Source organism: Gordionus sp. m RMFG-2023, chromosome 1 (assembly GCF_954871325.1).
Source record: "Gordionus sp. m RMFG-2023 chromosome 1, tfGorSpeb1-WG-v2, whole genome shotgun sequence".
In the NCBI taxonomy this organism is placed as follows: Eukaryota; Metazoa; Nematomorpha; class Gordioida; order Chordodea; family Parachordodidae; genus Gordionus; species Gordionus sp. m RMFG-2023.
Window position 1 is genome coordinate 15,388,582 of NC_088775.1, and position 19,865 is coordinate 15,408,446.

The 19,865-nt window shown below is 29.1% G+C and overlaps 1 protein-coding gene across 1 annotated transcript in view; it reads right to left on the reverse strand.

Moving 5' to 3' along the window:
* The window catches only part of LOC135931751 (cAMP-dependent protein kinase catalytic subunit alpha-like), a 29,417-nt gene extending 23,031 nt beyond the window's left edge, over nt 1–6,386 (reverse strand). The window contains exon 1 of the mRNA XM_065469039.1: nt 5,871–6,386. Within this exon, the coding sequence (XP_065325111.1) occupies nt 5,871–5,982 (112 nt within the window). The 5' untranslated portion in view covers nt 5,983–6,386. The remainder of the gene's footprint in view (nt 1–5,870) is intronic.
* Between the last annotated feature and the right edge of the window lie 13,479 nt (nt 6,387–19,865).

Below are 19,865 nucleotides of genomic sequence, written 5' to 3' on the forward strand. Positions count from 1 at the left end.
GCTTAGTAGAACATCTCTAATGGTAAAAACATTTTTTTAAAAATTCTAAATTTATTTATATAAGGTAGTTATATATAAATATCTAAACGCGGACACAGGAATTTCTTAAGAAAAGGACTAGTTTTTTAAAATAAAATTATATATTTCATAGACACAAAATTTGAAAAGATATTTGTTTTAAGAATATAAAATGCCAAGAATAAAATTAAGTTTTCCAACAAATTTCAAGAATCGTTAACCGTTTATTTTAGCCATATGATAAAATATAAAAATATTTTATCAACATTCACAAAAAAATTTGTTAAAAATTATATCAAAAAATTTGAAAAAAAGACGCTTCCTAAAGTCATCATTAATTCATATTTGTAAATCGTTATTAATTTATTACTTAAGTGGTTATTTTATGAATATACGCAATTGCAGCAAAATATAAAAATTTATCTGGTATTAAGCACCGGCTGATTGATCCTAGAAATTTCGCCGTTTATGAAAATCACGCCTCAGTGCATAGCCGGCACAAACATATTTTTATTCTAATGATTGATCAACATCACTGTTATAAATGTATGATATCATCAGGAAAATGCCAAAATAAAATAGATCAAACATCGGATATACTTGATTTTGTGATAGTATTGTTCGATACCGTAATACCCATTTTCAAATTAGCGATTCCAATTATGATAATAACAATAATACCACTCAAATCGGAACATTAAAATTAAATGCCCCAATCAGATGGCATAGTATATTAATTATGCTCAAAGAATTAAAAAGTATTGTCTCAGATTTTCAACTATTACGGATCACTTAGAAGAGCTATTAATTTTTTTTTTCGAAATTAAAGAAATAGTTGAATTTCTTTCTTCAAAAGGGGTCCATTAAACTTGGTATTACTTTTCAAAAGTGATATAGAAACGTATTTAATAGTCAATGATAATGATAGCTTGAAAATTATTTAACTTAAAAAAAATATTTTAAGAAAACTTGCGTTATGATTTACTATTTGCAAATATACTTTTGTTTCAAAAAAAAATTGTGTCTGGAATTTATTTTTAAATATTTTAAACTTAGAGAGTATAAGGATATTTATTAAATATAGAGATTGAAAACCAAGAGGAAATAAATTATCAAATAAATCATTTGAGAAGCTTAGCAAATAAACTAATGTTGTAAAAGGGCTCGTTTTAAACCGATTTTTAAAAACGACTAACAATATTTTGTCCAGAAAAATATTACGCAAGCCTGAAGATTTTCTCATGGATGGCAAAAGGTTTGACCATCTATTAACAAATTTCGAGTCTTAGGCCATTTTTTTTGGCTAAAATATTGATTTCGCCCTTTCTAAAAATTGGCTCAAATCGAACCGTTTCGAAATCCAGGATCGACTTTTTTAAAAAAAGACAACACTAAAATATACATTCTACAACTAGCATAAATTATGATTTCCCTTTAAAGAATGCCATATTCTTCTCTGAAATTGCCATTCACAGAATATGGGCTTTCTGAATTTTTGGAGAAAAGAGGATCGAACTTCCGGTTCTTTCTACGCTAGTTAAAAAATTCTATTTGTTCCCCTAGCGAAAGTTTTCTCTACCGCTGGATTGACGCTGAATTTAATGAGATTATTCTTATGTCCGGCAAATTTAAATAAAATTATTCTTATACATATTTCTAACTATAAATTCCAAAATTGAGTCATATATCTTTTGTATTTTATTTATAAGTTAATTTAGTTTTTCTTAAAAAAATTAATTAGCAATAAAAAAAATATATTATAAAAAAATTTAAGATGCACCGATTTACGCAGTATTGACCACGGCTAAAAAGCTGCGCGCCGCTGATTAGATTTTTAAAACTCGTGCAGGTCGGGTCGTCCATAGTCTTGTCAAGGCACAGGTCTAACTGTTGCCAGGCAAGAGGTGAAGATTTTAGAATAGGGATTTACTCTATAAAGGATTTAATCTCCTCATCGAAAAAGTTAAGAGTACTATCATTTAAGTAAACCGGAAAAGACCGAAAACCATTGCGATTTTGGGAACTAGGAAAATGTTTTTATTAAGAATACGTAGCGGGGTGATAAGGATTGTAGGAAGGTAGTTGTTGTCTCCTTTATAAAAAAATTATTATTAAAAATTTTTTGTGTTTGATGAAATTGATTAAAAAAATTAATAAGTAAGGAACTAAATATTAACGCAAACCAGATATATAGAACTTTTATATTCTCCGTTCTGGCGTGTTACCAATTTTTTTTCTGGAGCCTAGCAAATCTCTGAATTTTCGTAAAAATTTTAGATATATTTTTTCAGGTTAATATGTTGTGATTAATGATATTTGAAAAATAAATTACAATATTCTATTTTTTTTATTTAAAAAATAAATTACAATATTCTATTTTTTTTATTTAAAAAATAAATTACAATATTCTATTTTTTTTATTTAAAAAATAAATTCGTAATTCACCCCCCCCCCTCCCCCTCACTTTGATAAATGCTTGCTACGCCACTAGCTCCTGTCAGAAGCAGAGTTGTCAAGACAACATTTTTAGGGAGTTATTTTTTAAAATTTTGCAGGCCCAAGGCCTACAAATACTCGACTAAGGGTGAGTGAGGAGATATGGTTAACAAAATATTATATAATTTCTATAAAATATATAGAAGATTGTATTGAATAATGTATGAAAAAGTTTGAATTTAAAATATAAGGTAGTTTTTCGCTTCACTCCCAGAATAAAAATAGTTAGTGGTGCTGTGCTTCTGTTTTGTTAGAGTTATTGGATAAAACATATGTATTTCAACAATTATAAAGATAGAGTGTCCTGAAATTTTTTTATCTGAGGTGCGGACTGTGAGGAAATTGTTTACTAAAACTAGACTTGTTTATTGGTAATTTCTTTTTAAATTTAATTATAAAATAAATAAATTAAACAAAATATTGTTTCTAAAAAATTTTCATTTATCATCGAAAGTGTTAAAATGTTGATGTGGGAGAAATTTTAAATTGCGGGAGATTTTTGCATGAATTGAGGGAGTTTTTGAGGTTGCGATGTGTGTGCGTGTTATGGAAAAATTTGCAGAAGACTCCTATAGCTGGGGGGGGGGCTGACAATAGGTCAGGTTTTTTTGCAACGGGTCTGGAGAAATATAATAACTAAACCGAATTTTATTTATCCAGCTCACAACAACTTTAAAAAATCTTAATTTAAGTAAAGAAAGCAATAATTTAATTTTTCCATAATTTTGTGAGTCTATCGAATCGATTATATTTATAATATAATGTAAAAATGTGTCTGAAATAAATGTGCAACAAAATTCAGTTTTTTTATTTTATTTTTTGTTATAAATATATCATTACAAATATATCTTACTTTCTTTCTAACTAAATGTAACCTCAAACAAACAAAAATTAAAGTTATTTTTAGTAACAATTTATCGATTTTTGTAATTTTATTTTATTATTTATAATCCTAAAAAAATAATATTTTAATAGATAAATCAAAATTTTCATTATAACTATAATACAAGGTTACCCCATTTCATTTATTATTAAATACTATTATTACAAAGTAGTGTAAAATAGCTTTATAAAACATTAAGCCGCACTTCCTAGTTCCATAATTTTTGTTCTTAATTCTTCTGAATTCTTCAGTATTAAGGCCTGGGCAGGTGTCATGACTAATCTTATTTCTTTTTAGGATTCTAAATAGCTTTCAGAATAAAAATTAAGACGAATATAGGAGGTGGACTAAATATTTATAAGATTCTTTTTGCGGAGGAATCTAAAGATCAATAATGTGTTTCTGACTGGGTTTTATTAGATTTAGAGTTTCCCAGCTTATATATAATTCCCAAGCGTATATTATACATCGATTAAACAGGTGCTTTATCGAAAGGAATGAACCAGTTCAAGTGCATCTTTAGTTCATTTCCATTGGTTTAAAATTTATTAATTAGTAAAAATTTAATCTACCAATACCGTTTTTCGAGCTTATTCAGATTTGATTGCTGATATCAAGGTTGATATCGGTTTATCCGATAATCAATATCAACATCAATATTAGTTGTGTTATAAAGTAAACTAGTTTTCTCTTAAGAATATAATAAAGTTTCATTTTAACAACAATAGTTACATTTTTTGGAATATAAGGACAAAAGTACTGTGCTACTTTTTAAAATATATTACTTTCATTATATTTATAGCATGCTAATTTTTTTATTAACGTTTTTCTAAATGTGTTCAATTTGTTGTATTTAGTATTTTAATAATAGATATTTTATCAGCGGCAAATTGATTTAGCCTCATTATTAAAGATGTTATTTCATCCTTCTAACGATTATACTTTTCTTTCTATCTTTCACCTATACTATATTCATTACCATCCAGGTGTAACAATTTAACTAGCAACCATTTAAAGTTCAGTATTCAGTTAGATCCAAAGTAAACAAAATTGGGTTGTCCCTTGATTTCAAACCAAGACATTTCAAATGATTCATTTCTGGCCTGGTAAATAAATTCGAATAGATTTTAAATGACAATCAAAAAAAAATGTACTCATGTAGCAAAACTCTACTGAAGGTTGATATCTTCTGGACATAAACCAGCACGATTTAATAAATAATAAATTAATCATAGCCTAATTCAAAAAATATTTCAAATGAAAAATAAATTAAAAATATGAGTGAATTTTTCAAATTAATGCTTAATAAATGTTAGTGTAATAGGCGTATTGCAAATTTGCCTGTTTTCATATATCATTTTAAGCTAATAAAAATTTGCCCCTTACTCCCCTATCCCCAAAAATGCATAAAAAAGGTAGAATTTAGAAAGAAAAATAAACAAAAGTTAATAACTTTTTAAAATACGGGCTATAATTCAAAATTATTAGCAAAAAAGTGAAAACTCAAAATTATTTTTATAAAAATCTAATATAGACAAAGGCCTACAATAAGTGGACCTAAAAAATCGTTAATAAAGTTCAGAGGGAAAACCCCCATTTATAGTGCTTGCCCAACCTTAATAAAATTTTGGATTCTAAACAAAACCTTATAAAAATTAAGTATATACAATTTTTTTTAGTCCACTTATTAAATATTATAAACTGTTAAAACCAGAGCCGAACCTACATTACCCCTCTTAGCATAGACTATACCTAATTTATAATTTATATTCGAACAGATTTCATAAATTAATAATTCAACTAACTATCATATTAGCCTTATTGTTTAATTTCGCTCAAAAATTACAAAATTTTTAATATTTAAAGCCATTTTTTTTAAATAGAAATCAATGAGGAAAAAAAAATTTTTTGAAAAAATGTGCATAAAAAAAATAATATCATAAAAATCAATGTTCATTTTATTTTATTATGCTAGATGACAATATGATGCGCAAATATTATAATTATACACTTCAATATTTGAAATAATAATTAATTTTTAAAATTCCATCATATTGATACCCCTTGTTTTGAGTGGAAGAAATTGTTTACTATATTCTAATAATTTTGAAATGAGAAAAGGAAAATATAATGCCTCTTTCCTATTGCTGATAATATGGCATAGCAATAGTAACAAGGATTGCGTAATTAGCAACCGTGGCCTGGTTCTATAGAGGCCTGTTTACAGAATTTTAGGGAGAGGGGTACAAAAAAATGTTTTTTTTATCTGAAACCTGCGGATAATACGGCACGGGACTATTAAAACACTACTTAATACATTTTATTAAGAAAACTATAGTAATTTCATGTAACATGACGTTTATCCATATTAAATATATATAAGTTAACCTAAACTAAACCCAAATTCAATTTTTTAAAGAAAGTAGAATAACCGACTTATTAAATATTTATATAGGGGAGCATAAATATTAACCTTTTTCAAGATTTTCCGCTTGAGATAAATGACTCTCGGAAGAAATCGTTCCGCTTCCGTCGCTCTTATTTTTGTCATGGGAAAATATTTGTTTAAAAGCTTGAATGTTCATTTTTTTGTGTTGTAAATATTATCATTTAACTAATGATTTTTATTATTGGATTTTAATTTTGTCATTTTATGATGAACGAACTGAATAAAGAATTGATCATGGACTTGGAATGAATATATTATTTATAACAAGGCATTTTAATAACTGTGAGGATAATATATTTTTGAGAACCCATTTTAAATTTTGATTTACGCTTTTTGTATAGGGATAAATTAATTCGCGTTAAAGTAACATAGAAGGCCAAGTTCGTGCGTTGTGGAATATAATCCTTATTTTATAATTTTGTTGGCGCGGTGCTTCAAATGCAAGTTTTTACCGACAGATTATATGGGGTATCGAGGATTTGAAATTTAGGGGAAGGTTATGAAAGTTGAGAACAAATGTTTTTTTAAAAAAAACAATTTTACGCATTAATTATTAAAACAAATAGACAAATAAGTATAATATTTAATTATTATTATTTTTAAATAATCATTTTTTAAAAAATTATATATATAATCAATTCAAGTTTTTATTGGTTTTGGTATAGTTACAACAAAATAATCATTATTAAAAATAATCAATAAATTTATATATCTGGAATGAAGCTAATAAACAAGCTAACTAGGATATAAAATGTAGGATTAATATTAGTAAACATTTTATAAAAACATCCTTTTCTTATTTCCAATCATTATTTTTTTAGTTTAATATTTAAAATACCAATTTGTTATAAATTTATTTATTTAATTTTTTTATTATCTTATTTATTGATAGCCACCCGAAAGTATGAATATAAATTATTATTAACTATTATCTTTTGAAAAACCAGAAATTGAATTGAAAATTAGGTAATAATTATTTTATTGACATTATATAAAAAATCATATTTAAATTAGAGGGAAAATGTAAACACATAATTGGTAGAGGTGAAATTTATTTATCATTTTATTTATTTTATTATATTATATTTTAAAAAAGGGTAAACTTACCTTTACCTGGAGGAAAGAAAATTATTTTTTTTTTAAACATTAGTGTTTATTTAAAAAAATATTTTTATTTATTTTCAAGGAAGAAGATTTGATAATTTTAGTCGACCTTCCAAATATTACGAAAATCAAATGTATCCTTTGAAATTTTATTTTAGAAATGAAATACAAATTTGGATCTTTTTCAAAAAATCTCCATTTTAAACTTTAATACCCGGAGAACCCATTAGGGCTTGCTTGCTAAAAAGATCTAACGCATTGAATTGGTACTATTTAATTGGCTATATATTCTAGCTTTTAATTAGGCCAGGCGGACATTTTTAGAAAAGAATCATTTTATTGGGCCCTCCTAAATTTTAAATTTCTATTATCCGATTCTCATATTTTATTTACCTAGAGCACTTTTAAACTACTACACTTCTCCATTTTGTTTTTCTAGATCGAGATAACCGCCAAATCTTATTCTATTTATTTTTAAAATATAATTTGCGAAATTACTCGGAATTAAATTTATTGGTACAGTTTAAAGAAAAATAGTATAAGTACAAAATAATATTTTTCAATATGAAATCCGTATTTTTATACTTTCTTAAGGACAGGGATGTAGAAATCCAAAATCGTATAAAAATTTGTTTACTTATTATTTTCAAGCTACATCTTTAAAAATACGAAAATATTAAATTCTTATCTCTTACAACTTTCCAAATAAGATTACCTATTCTTTAAAAAAAAATCAATCTCCTGCAAAATTGGGAAATAAGGAGATAGAACACTATAATTGTAATCCTCTACCGACCAATTATTTCCGAATTCGTGATGCCCGTGGGCCTAAATTTTATTTTAAAAATTAATATTTTGGATTGGACACACATTCTATATTTTCCAAGAAAGCCGCATAAATTTTATTGTGAATTTAACCATTTAAGGCAAACAGGTAAGAAATATATCGGCGTTAGCGTCAATGTGTTTTTTTTTCAGTCAATATATTATTTAATTTTAAATCATTGTTTGGGCGCGTTTTTTATATCCTAAAATAATATGATTTTGCCGGAAATGTATTCCAGCATGTATTAGAAAAGCTACTCTCAGATTTGTAGAAAATTTTGCCATGAAATTTATAAACTTAATATAATATAATTTTTAGTAGAAAAGCTACTCTCAGATTTGTAGAAAATTTTGCCATGAAATTTATAAACTTAATATAATATAATTTTTAGTTTTTTCATATATTTTTTTATATAAATTATACGAGAAAATTACTGACAACATTGTTCCAAATACGTAGAATAGGTATTCTAGACATATTGGAATATATTTTCGATAAAATTGGATTTTTAAAATTTTTAAAAAATGCGTTCAGGAAATAATTTAAAATCAAAAAAATAAAAATTCGGCCAAAAATGTGGGATTGATGCGTTTCTGAGATAGGACAGCCAAGATCAACACTTTAGAATAAAGACTCACGTGCCCTGTAAAAGGATAATTTAAGTGAGCCTTGGATTAAAAACATTTTTAGTATTATATTATTTATTATAATTTATTAAATCAAAAATTATTGTTGACGGAATTGACAAAAAAAGAAGTCGCCTTTTTCCTGTTCCGCATAGAAAAAATAATTAACATCAAAAAACACTGTTTAAATTATTATTTAAAAAAATTGTTTCCTTCGAAAAATAATAAATTTATTTACAAAGCACCCTATTTTGGTTTGTTTTAAGTATATAGTGACATTGTAATTTTCGTATTTTATTTTCGTTTTTTTTATTATGTTTTGTTTGATTTTTTTTAAAAAATATTTTTTGCTTTTTAGGCTGTTTAATAATAAGTCGACCTAGGACACGGCTTTACAGCTTTATTTTTTAGCAAAAATTGATTTCTTCCATACATTAAATAACATTAAATATGCCTAATTTGAATATTAAATTATAAAGGTAGAGTTAAAATTAAGCGGTTAAGCTAGATTTACAATGGAAGGTCACAACGACATGACCAACGCCGCACCACATTAAGCGACATAACAGCAGATTTATCGTAAATTTAAATTTTAAAATAAAAATTAAAGAACGTGGGCTTAAATTTAAAAGTTCAGAGATATAGGTTATGATTTCTGTATATCACACTTCTTACTATCTTAATATTTAAATTTAACTACATGAATTATTTTCATCCATAATAATTTAAGAATTTTTATATAAATTTAATAATGATAGAAAAATTTACATCATCGAACAATAATATCTTTTCATATCATAATATTCATATTATTTATTATTATTTAATTCCAACCAATCTATCTATTAGAAATTATGCAAGGCTACGACATGCCACCTCTTTATGGGCAAGAGCAGGCGCGTACGCAGGAATTTGGTCTGGGGGGGGGATAATAATTTTTTAAGAAATATTATTGTTTTTTAAAAATATCAAGCATAAATTTATTAGGACTAATAACTATTTCTAATACACAATTTTAAATTTATGTGAATTATAAAAAAAATATATTTAAAGAATCACTTAAATGACCCAAAATAGAAATTTGAATTTTTTGAGCCTTTACACAAAAAGTTTCTTAGGAATAATTGCATTTTGTATGTTATATATTTACAATGTAAAATCCAATCTTCATTGTGATTGAGCTAATTTTTAAATTATCTCATCCTTGCTTGTCGTCAAATGCCTATGAATATTCAAAAGATCCAAACCTTTCAATCTACTTTCAGATGTTGTACTTCTTGGTATGTTTTTCAGAGACCTGCAGGCTCGGCCCCCGGGCTGGACAGTATTTTAATTTTTTTAAATATACTCGGGCCGGGCCCGAAATTTTTAAAAAAAAACACCCAAGCCTGGCTGTATTTTTTAAAACAGCCTATATTTGAAATCGTTATTATTAGCTATAAAAATCAAAAATAAATATAATTTATTTTTAAAAAAGCCGGGCCGGGCCTGAAAATTTTTAAAAAGAAACCCAGGCCGGGCTGTAAAAAATCTTTAAATAAAATCCGGGCCGTGCCCTGCAAATGGTACTTCTGCAGGCCTCTGTTATTCTTCTTAAAAAAGAGAATGTTCTCTCATTAGTTTAATGGGAAGAGTTTATAAACCCTTTTAATACATTGGGAATTTAATCTAAAATGTGTTTGAAATAATGCAGAGCATCCATAGCATTTTTTGGAACTATATCAACCATAGTTAATCTTATAAACATAGTTACTCAGCTAGCAAGGCATCATAAGATACTTTAACATCTTCATAATAAAAATCTAACAAATATTTTTTTTTTATCACCATCTGAAAAAGTTGGTAAGGCTTTTGGGGAAGTAATATCTGCAGATTGGTAAGTGCTGCATGATGAATTAAAAACCATTCATTTATTTGGGTTATAAATGTATCTGTATTTAAGATATACTCTTCTACTGATCCCATATTAATGTTTTAACGATGAGCTTGCCTTGCTACAAGTCGAAGGAGACAAATATTACACACGTATAGCTCTGCTTTTGACTCAACAATAAAATATAAAATATGAAATTCTTCATCAACATTATCCCTAATTTCCTTGAGTTCTGATAAAATGCTCTCCGCTATTCTCATCTTCTTATTCAAGTCAATGTCATGTTTTTGAAAAGTAATACTTAAAATAGTTGTATAATTAAATAATACATTCTAATAAGAAATAAAATTTGGAATAAGCATTAAATCCAATAATTTTCTTGCTTCTGAGGAAATATTTCTTTCAGGCCATTGTGATATTTCAGTAATAGCAAATAATTGGCTCTTCTAACTCCTTAAAAGCTGTTACTGCTTGATGGCAGAGACTCTATCTCGTTGGACAAGGTTGAAATTTCTTTTTCCCTGTTGGACAATAAGTTTCAGAAATAATTATTATTTGACTAGAAATTTGAAAATGGTAGATAAATATTACGCCACTAAAAATTTGAAAATAATAAGTAAATATTATGCCGGAAAACTTGAAATCGAAATTAATTGATAAAATAACTTAGTAGATAAATGTGATAATATATGTAATTAAATATATATTTAATATGAGATACGAATAAATATTAACAAATATAAATTAATATAAACAATAATATTTTTGAAAAATATATCCGGCATCTGCATTTCTTGGCTTTGGGGGGGGGAATTTGTCCCCCTGCCCCCCCCCCCCCCGCTGCGTACGCCAATGGGCAAGAGACATTCATCAAAAAAAATATTATTTACTATATATATAATATCTGTTAAGTATTTAAACAATAGAATCGTATGTTATACACAAAACTGAGTTTTTCCAGACCATATTTATTGCATTTACGGCGGGTAGTATTAATAATGAGAATAGTATCGTCCTTCGGCGTCAATAAAATATTTGTCGCGCTACCATCAATAAAGTAAGATGAAAAGGTCAATAATCATAATATGTTGTTCCCAAACTCTAGCTAAACTTTTATGCGAAATGGAGTATTCGTTAGCATGCTGAATTATCCATTTGGTTATTTATTTACGGGTTGAGAGGACGGTCATATTACTCCATCATATGACCCTCGGACTGACAATTGTAAATTTTTTTACTATTGATAGTTTATTTCTGGAATTGTTGAATTTCCATGCGGACAATCTTTGGAATCACGGTCACATAGTATTTATTAAAACAACCAACTGGGAGGGTTTGCATGGCAGATAAAGGACCGAATTTAATTTATATGAACTTTATTCTACAAAAACAAATTATAAAAATAACGAATTTAATTTATTGGAACCTCAGTTTACAAACAAAAATATTATATATAAACATACATATTAGTACTATAATTTGTTTTATTATTTTTTTATGGTGTAAATCCTTGTGTAGATAAAAAAAAACTTTATTTACTTCATCAGCCATATTATTTATTATCCTCCATAAATAACTTTCAATTTATTTTCAATTTAATTGCAGTGGTGTGTGCGTAAAGAAAAATAAGGAAAGAAAGGAAAACTTTTTCTTCCGGCCTTTAATGAACTTGCCATCACTATTTTCCACCAATTTTTATTACCCCATTTCATTTTCCCAACAATCGAAATTGTTGCTTGTTGAAACTAACATTTTATTAATTACCTTCAAGATTATATCATAAATAAATTAATTTCATCATTTTTTTTCTTGCTACACAGTACATTTGTGTTACTCACTTTAATGTGAACTATCATATTATAGAGAAACTGTCCTAAGTGGTTTCTTTATATATAATTTTGGTTTACATATTTTGTTGTTTGTAAATTCATTATATTTTATTTTTATCACACGTAATAATCTGGTTTGTTAACATTGGCGCATTTGTTTGCGTTTAGATTGTAAGACTCAGGATGAGTAGTATTATTTTTATTTTTAAGAATTACCTTTTATTTATTGAATTATAAAGTATAAAAAGGCTGTTTTAAAGCAGAATATGTACTTATTACTTTTTTTTATTCTAAATTTAATAAAATATATTTTACACGAACTATTTGGTCGTACTTCTCAGTGAGATAGAAAAATAATATCTACGGCCAACGGCAATAATTGGTGCCGTGACCTAAAAGATACTTCTCAGTGAGATAGAAAAATAATATCTACGGCCAACGGCAATAATTAGTGCCGTGACCTTATTTTATTCTTATATTTATATTTATTTAGTTTAAAAAAAAGAAACTTAACGTTTGTTAAGGGCACAGTGGGTTAGCTATGGTATTGAAGTGTATATTTGTTAGGTGGAGTTGTTGTGAAAGGCACATGGGTTCTGTGGATTAATTATTTTTTTGGGAAATACGGTGGAGTACCATGGTTATTGATAGTGAGAAATTGTAAAGTGGGTTACAGTGGTGTTTAAAAGTGGTTAAAAAGGTGTTAGGTACTGTTGCATCATTTTGATTTTTATTTTATTGATTATATCATTTTGCTTAACGTTGCAAATAGTTTATTTTTAATAAAGTTAATTATTATTTATAAGTAGATATTTGGTATAGATTAATTAATTTAGAGATAAAAATATACGTATGGAAGGGTAACGTGGTTGCCTGCAGGAGATTTTGCAGGGATGGGCAAGTAATGAGGATTTGATGAGCGAGGTTGGAAAGGGGGTGAAGATGGAAGAATAGGGATATATAGAGGTCGTAGAGAGTTGACAAGGACGTTTAGAACGGAAGGTTCAAGGAATAGAGGTAGCGTGTGTTTTAAATGTGGTGTAAAAGGGCGCATAGCGATTAACTTTCGCTATATTAAATGTTTTGAGTATGGCCATCTCGACGTTTTTTCCCAGTAAGCACAGAGTGAGATGCGCTGGATGTGTCATATTTGGGCATAATAATGTGTGGGAAATGTCAATACGAGAGGAGAGAAGTATTGGATGCCATTAATGTGAGAATAGCAGAGATTGAAAATGAAGGCAGAGGTGCAGCGACTCTGGAAATAGTTAAAGCGAGCGAAATTGTATGTTTTAAATGCCGGAAGGAAGGACATTGAGCGAGGGATTTTGAAAAAAGGTGACTGTATGATGGCAAGGCAAAGTGAATGCAGGCCGGGAAACGAGGTGAGCAAGAGAGCAGGGAAATGGAAAAGTGAAATACGGATGTTGCAAGGAGAAGGAGAACATAGTTTTGTGCATTATCCTTGCCCGAGTGTATGGTTTAATCTGAATGGAAAGGTAGTATCAATGTTGTTTGATACGGGAGCGGTGGCCGAGAGAAGTTATAAGCAGAGAGCAGATTTGTATGAGGCAGTTTGATGGATCGGAATTAACGGTTATGGGCCGAGTAAAAATCAGAGATTTGTATAAGGGGGAGCTACAAGTGCTTATGGATAATGGATCGGAGGGTAGAAATAGTGTTGGGATGGGATTTGATCAAAAAGTAGGTCCGGCTTATTATTTGAGGGGGGGGGGATATTTACGAGATGGGGTATTTGTCCCCATAGATAGCAAGGGTAGAGATGTGATCAAGAAAACAGTGATGAGCAAATGGGAGGAAATAGAGCCGAGAGGTACGGCGGAGTGAATAGAAGGAAAGGATAACATAGAGATGAATGAAGGTGAGTATTATTGGAAAGAAAGTGAGGGAATTATATCAAAGATCGTGTAGATGCGGTGAGGAAAGTCAAATGTTGGATAAAATGAAAAAGGGAATTTCGACGGTGAGAAAGAGGTAATGAGACACAAGTTCGAGGTGTGGGATTTGGAGAATTACAGTGCGAGAAGGTTCAAGAACAAGGAAGATAAGTGAGGAGACGAGAAGAGTCTGTGGTTGAACTTGAAAGGGTGCAAAAGGGAGTAGAGTTATTGGCGATGAAATTTTTAGTGAGGAGTTGGGTTGTTTGAGAGATTTTGAAATGTAAATCCGGATGAAGGAGGGATATTTGCCTAAATATTGTGCTGTGCGTCGAGTGCCTTTTGAGTGGAGGCAGGAGGTGGAGCGGGCGTTAGATCGCTGGGTAAAGGAGGGCATAGTGGGCTCGGTTGAGTACAGCGAGTGGGCGACCATTTTGGTGGCAGTAAAAAAAGCCAATGGGTGGTTGCGGTGTGAAGATTTTCGGGTAAAGTGAATTTTTAAAGTGAAATATTCGTTACCTAGTATCGAGGAAATTGGCTTATATAAAAGGGGGCAGTTATTTTTCGAAAGTGAATTTTTCAAATGCATATTGCAATTGCGGTTGCGGATGGATGTAGAAATTGTTGACTAACCACCCAAAAGGGTTGTGGGTTGAGCGTTTCTGCGCCAATATTTCAATGGACGATAAAGACAGTGTTTCAGTGATTAGAGAGAGTTTTTCATTATATGAATGATGGGTTGGTAACGGAGGTCATGCTAAAGCAGCATAATCAAAGGTTGGAGGAGGTATTTCAGAAAATTTGAGAGAAGGTATTGCGAGCGAGTATGGAGAAAAGTGTACTGTATGAATAGAGGTGGTGTATTTAGGTCATCGGATAAACAGAGTGTAAGTGAGTCCACTGAATAAGAATATGGTTGGGATTGAAAATATGGTGAAGCCGCTATGTAAAGCGGAGGTCAGAGTTGATAAATTATTATCATAGGTTTGTTGAGAATTTTGTCGAAGTGGTAGCACCGTTGAACAAGTTGTTGAAAGCAGGAGCAAGATTTGAGGGGGGGGGGGAATGAGCAAGATGCTTCGTTTTAGTGTCCGAAGAGGAAAATTGGGGAGGAACCAATTTTGGTATGTTTTAAAACTGAGTTAGAAGTGGTCTTGGCGGTGGATGCTTAAATTAAAGGAGTAGGAGGGGCATTGTTACATTAGATAGATGGAATAGAGAGACAGGTATTGTTTTTTTACAGTGTATTTCGGGATGCGGAAACGAAGTATTCGGTATTCGTACAGGAGGCATTAGATGTGATTTTTGGGCTGACCAAATGCAGAGAATATTTGATTGGGCGGCGGTTTGTGGTGTATAAGGATCACAAGCCATAAGGATAACAAAGAGTTGATGATATCTCAGAGGTTGCAGAGATGGTTGTTTTTGGTAGGAAATTTTGATTTGACATTGAAATATCGAAGGGGACGAGAAAACTATTTGCTGGAGGAGATGGTGAGGTCGATGTCAAGAATTTTAAAAGGTGGCCAGGTGAGCTGGGAAGAAATAAAGCGGCGACAATGACAGATAAAGATTTGAGTCTATTAAAGGAGTGCATAATGGGGCATAGGCCATGGCGAGATGTAGATAAATGGTTTAAGAGTGTGTGTGTGGGAAAGGATTTAACAGTATTGGATGATTATATTGTGCGGGGAAATAGAGCGGTGGTACCTAATAGTCTGAGAGAAGCGGTAATGATAATGTTGCATGCGGGCATCAGGAAATGGAACGGATGAAACATTGGAGCCCCAAGTATGTGTGGTGGCAGGGGATGAATGAAGAAATTAATAGGCAGGCTAGGCAATGTGTACTGTGCAATACCTGAGCCAGTATGCCAGCTACGGATAAAATAGTACATGGCCGAAAGCGTAGGAGCCGTGGGAGTGAATACAAGTAAACTTTTTTGAGTTTGAAAGGAAAGAGTATTTCCTTTTGGTAGGTGCATATTCAGTGGGTGGAGTTTGAGATTGTAGGTAGATTGACAACAAAAATTGTGATCAGAAAATTGAAAAATTTATAGGCGAAGTTTGGAGTGGCCAAGATAATCATGTCCCATGGAGGTTCGTCTTTTAGTACTTGTTTAATACTAAAAATAGTTTAATACTAAAAAAAATAAATAATCACACGTAACTGTTATGAAAATATATATTCATGGGTATGACTAAATACTGCATTGTTAAATTGTATTTAAAAAAAACAATTAATCTAAATTTTATTGTACAATCTTTTTTAAAAAATAATTTTTAGAAACATTTTTTTAAAATATTTTAATCATTTTTTTTATTAATTTGTTTTATCTTTCAATTTTAAGATATAAATATATCTCCAAAAGGGGACGTTAAATGCATAAATATGAAATTATCTATGATAACCCGAATGATTATTGGTTTTCACTTTTTTTATATTTGGATGTAAATACATGTGGAAAACCTTAAAAAAAATGAAAGGTTTCTTTGACATTTAATTTAAAATAAAACTTGTAAGGCACATATTGCTGGCGTTATTGATGAAATCTCTCCTTTTTTTTCAATGATTATATTTATGAATAAAACATCATCCCAATGAATATTTTTAAAATAATGATATTTGATCGATTACTGACTCAAAAACGGCCGATAACTAAATACTGCATTGCTAGTGATGTCAATTGAAAATTGTTCATTCTTGTTATATCTCGCTATAATTACGTGTAAAACATAATCTCAAAAAATATTTCGAAGATATTGTGATTTCACTAATAAACGACTCAACCGACCCAATGAGTAAATACTAAATTGCTGGCGATATTCATGGAAATATCTTTTTTTCTGGTATATCTACGTGTTAAGCATTATTTCAAAAAATATTTTATGACCGATTGCTGAATTTAAACACTTCTTACTAAATATTCGATTGACCAAAATTGCTAGTAATATCATAATATCAATTAAAAAACGATTTTTATTTTATATTTCTATAATTATATGTAAAACATAATCCTAAACAATATTTTAAAAATATTGTGATCGATAACCTATTCGTAACCAACTCAATTAAATGCTGCATTGCTGCTGTTAACCATGGAAAATTTTTTACTTTTGTTTTATAAGGTTATATTTACTCGTATAGCATTATTCCAAAAAACATTGCTATTTGACCGATTGTCGAACTCAAAACCGACCGCTCACTAAATATTATATTGTGCAAAATAGCTAGTAATATTGATTAAAAATGTTCCTTTTTGTTATATTTATCTATATTTATACGTAAAGTATTATTCCAAAAAATATTTTAAAAATATTGTTATTTGACCGATTGCCGAACACAAATCCGACAGGTTAGTATACCGGGTGAACTGATTAATGAGATTTAAATTATCGAGTCGCTCATGAAATGCGATTATTTTTTTCAAAAAATAAATCATATAATTTGTTCATACGCCAGATATTATATTGGTCCGTTATAGTTTGTTCTAAATCATCAAACTGACTTATTTAAAAGTCTGATTTTGGCATATTCTAGAATAATATTTTATAGATGTATAAACCCCGGCGCATAGACAGAAATATATTTTAAAAGTGTAAGGGGGTGGGGGGGGGAGGGATTATAATCTATTATAAAGTTATTATTGAACGTTTTAAATTTCGTAAATATATCAGGACTAGGTGACTAAAAAAAAATTGACGATTAGTAATCCTTAAAATAATCTGTAAACTAATCAAATATAAATTTTAAATATAATTCACATAAAAATCTGTTATAAATTAAATGCATATAACCCCGAGGCGGACGCAATTTTTCTGCTATTTAGTTTAGGATTGAATAAATACTAATGTATTCATATTATCACATGGGATAGTGTTATTAAATATTCGGATTCATTCGACTCCTACTCAAAGTAGGTAGTCGATTTAGTAGACTAACTTAATTCATAACTCGACTCGTGAACTCGAGGACTAGTAGTTCATAATTACCTTAATTAAAAATTATCATTAATTTTTTTCATTTCATTTTATTTTAGTAAATAAAATATGGGAAAGTCGTGATTGTTGATAAAATTTGAATAATAAAGACGAAAAAAAAGAAAAAGGATAAATATATATATGGGATTAAATCATTAACAATATTAATTCGAATGAAGGATAATTGATTTTTTAAATATATTAAATTTTGTATAAAAAAAATGTTATTTGTTCATATATAGCCTTTTTTTTGATAGCTTTAATAAAATTTAATTTTTGTTAATTGTAATTTGTTTAATTAAAGAAGTTTATTTACAGTTTATCCGGCATACCATTTACATATTAAAACAGGACTCGCCTAGCTAATATTTTGAAAAAAACCCTGTTTTCTGTATAACTCTCGATTTTTGTTGTGAACTCGATTAGTTTTAATTCAGAATTAAAATCAAATGAAAATATCCAAATAATTTAAATTTATCACATTTTTTAACCAATCATTTTGTTTTGCCTAAATGTACAAATATTGTTTATATTTACTTTATCCTATATAAATATTGGAATCAAATATAGATGCCTAAGCTAAAATATTGGATAAGCCTCGATATTTCGCTAATAGGTGGCCAAACCTTTGTGCGATACTATCTATGGACAAAATCACGAAGCGTGTGTAATATTTTTTTGAACATTATATTGAGTTAGCTGTTTTAAAACCGGCACAAATTGATCGATCCATTTAACAACACAGTCTTAAAATTTATAACCCAATTTGGTACTCAGGCCTGCTATGAGCACGAACTGGGGGCACAGTCCCATATATTTTAAATTGTTTGTTTTTGACCTTGTGTATATGGTTAATAGAGGTATCAATCGATTTCGATACCTAATTAAAAGACATATAAAATAGGGAACAAGCCAAACGCCTCCTCTTGATGGGTGAAGCTATTACTAAAGGGGTCAGGAGTAATTTAAACAGCACCAAATAATGATATGAAGATGGGTATTAAATAACAGATAAATTAAATATCTTTTGATTAACATACTATAATAGTATTCAGATTCACTCTAGCCTAGCTCTACCTTAATATGGTGCATGAGTAAGACATGGGGGGGGGGGGGGTAAAAAATATGTTAAATATGGTTACTAAAATTAATGATCATGAAAAAATATTTTGGAGCAACGTATGGCTCTAAATAAACTGGTTTAGATCTTAGGGGTAGGAATAATTTTAACTTTTTTATTACATATATTCAATATGAGTATTAAAAGATATTTTTATTGCAACATTATCTAGCAAATAATTAATCAACAATGTTAATAGACATTAGACAAGGTCAGGAAGGTTTCCAAGTTTTTATTATATATAAAAAATATAGGTATCTTCTCCAGAAATTTTGTAAAATCTCGCATACCTTAATAGTAAACATAAAAACTTTTAATTTTATGAAAAAAATAAAAATATAGATGATATTTATTATTTTATAACTCATTAAACTTGAATGAATTATCAGTATGCCTAATACTGCATTGATAAAAACATAGGCGTAGCCAGGATTTTCCTAAGGGGGGGGGAATTAAAAAATTTCTGGGGCGAAGCCCCCAGACCCCATTTGGGCGGGCCTTCGGCCTGGTTACTTTGGTCTATATATAGTCATAAAATATTTTTACAAGAGAGGAGGTTATTTTTAATAAAAAAAAATAAGCCTGGAAAAAATATGAAATACATTTTTATTAGTTTCTATAAAATATAAGAAATTACTTTTATGTACATTAATATAAAAGCATGGTAATAATTTATTCCAAACAAGTATAAGAAATTTATTTATAAAAAGTAAGTAGACATGTTACAAAATACTAAGTAAAATTCCACTTTTACAGACATATT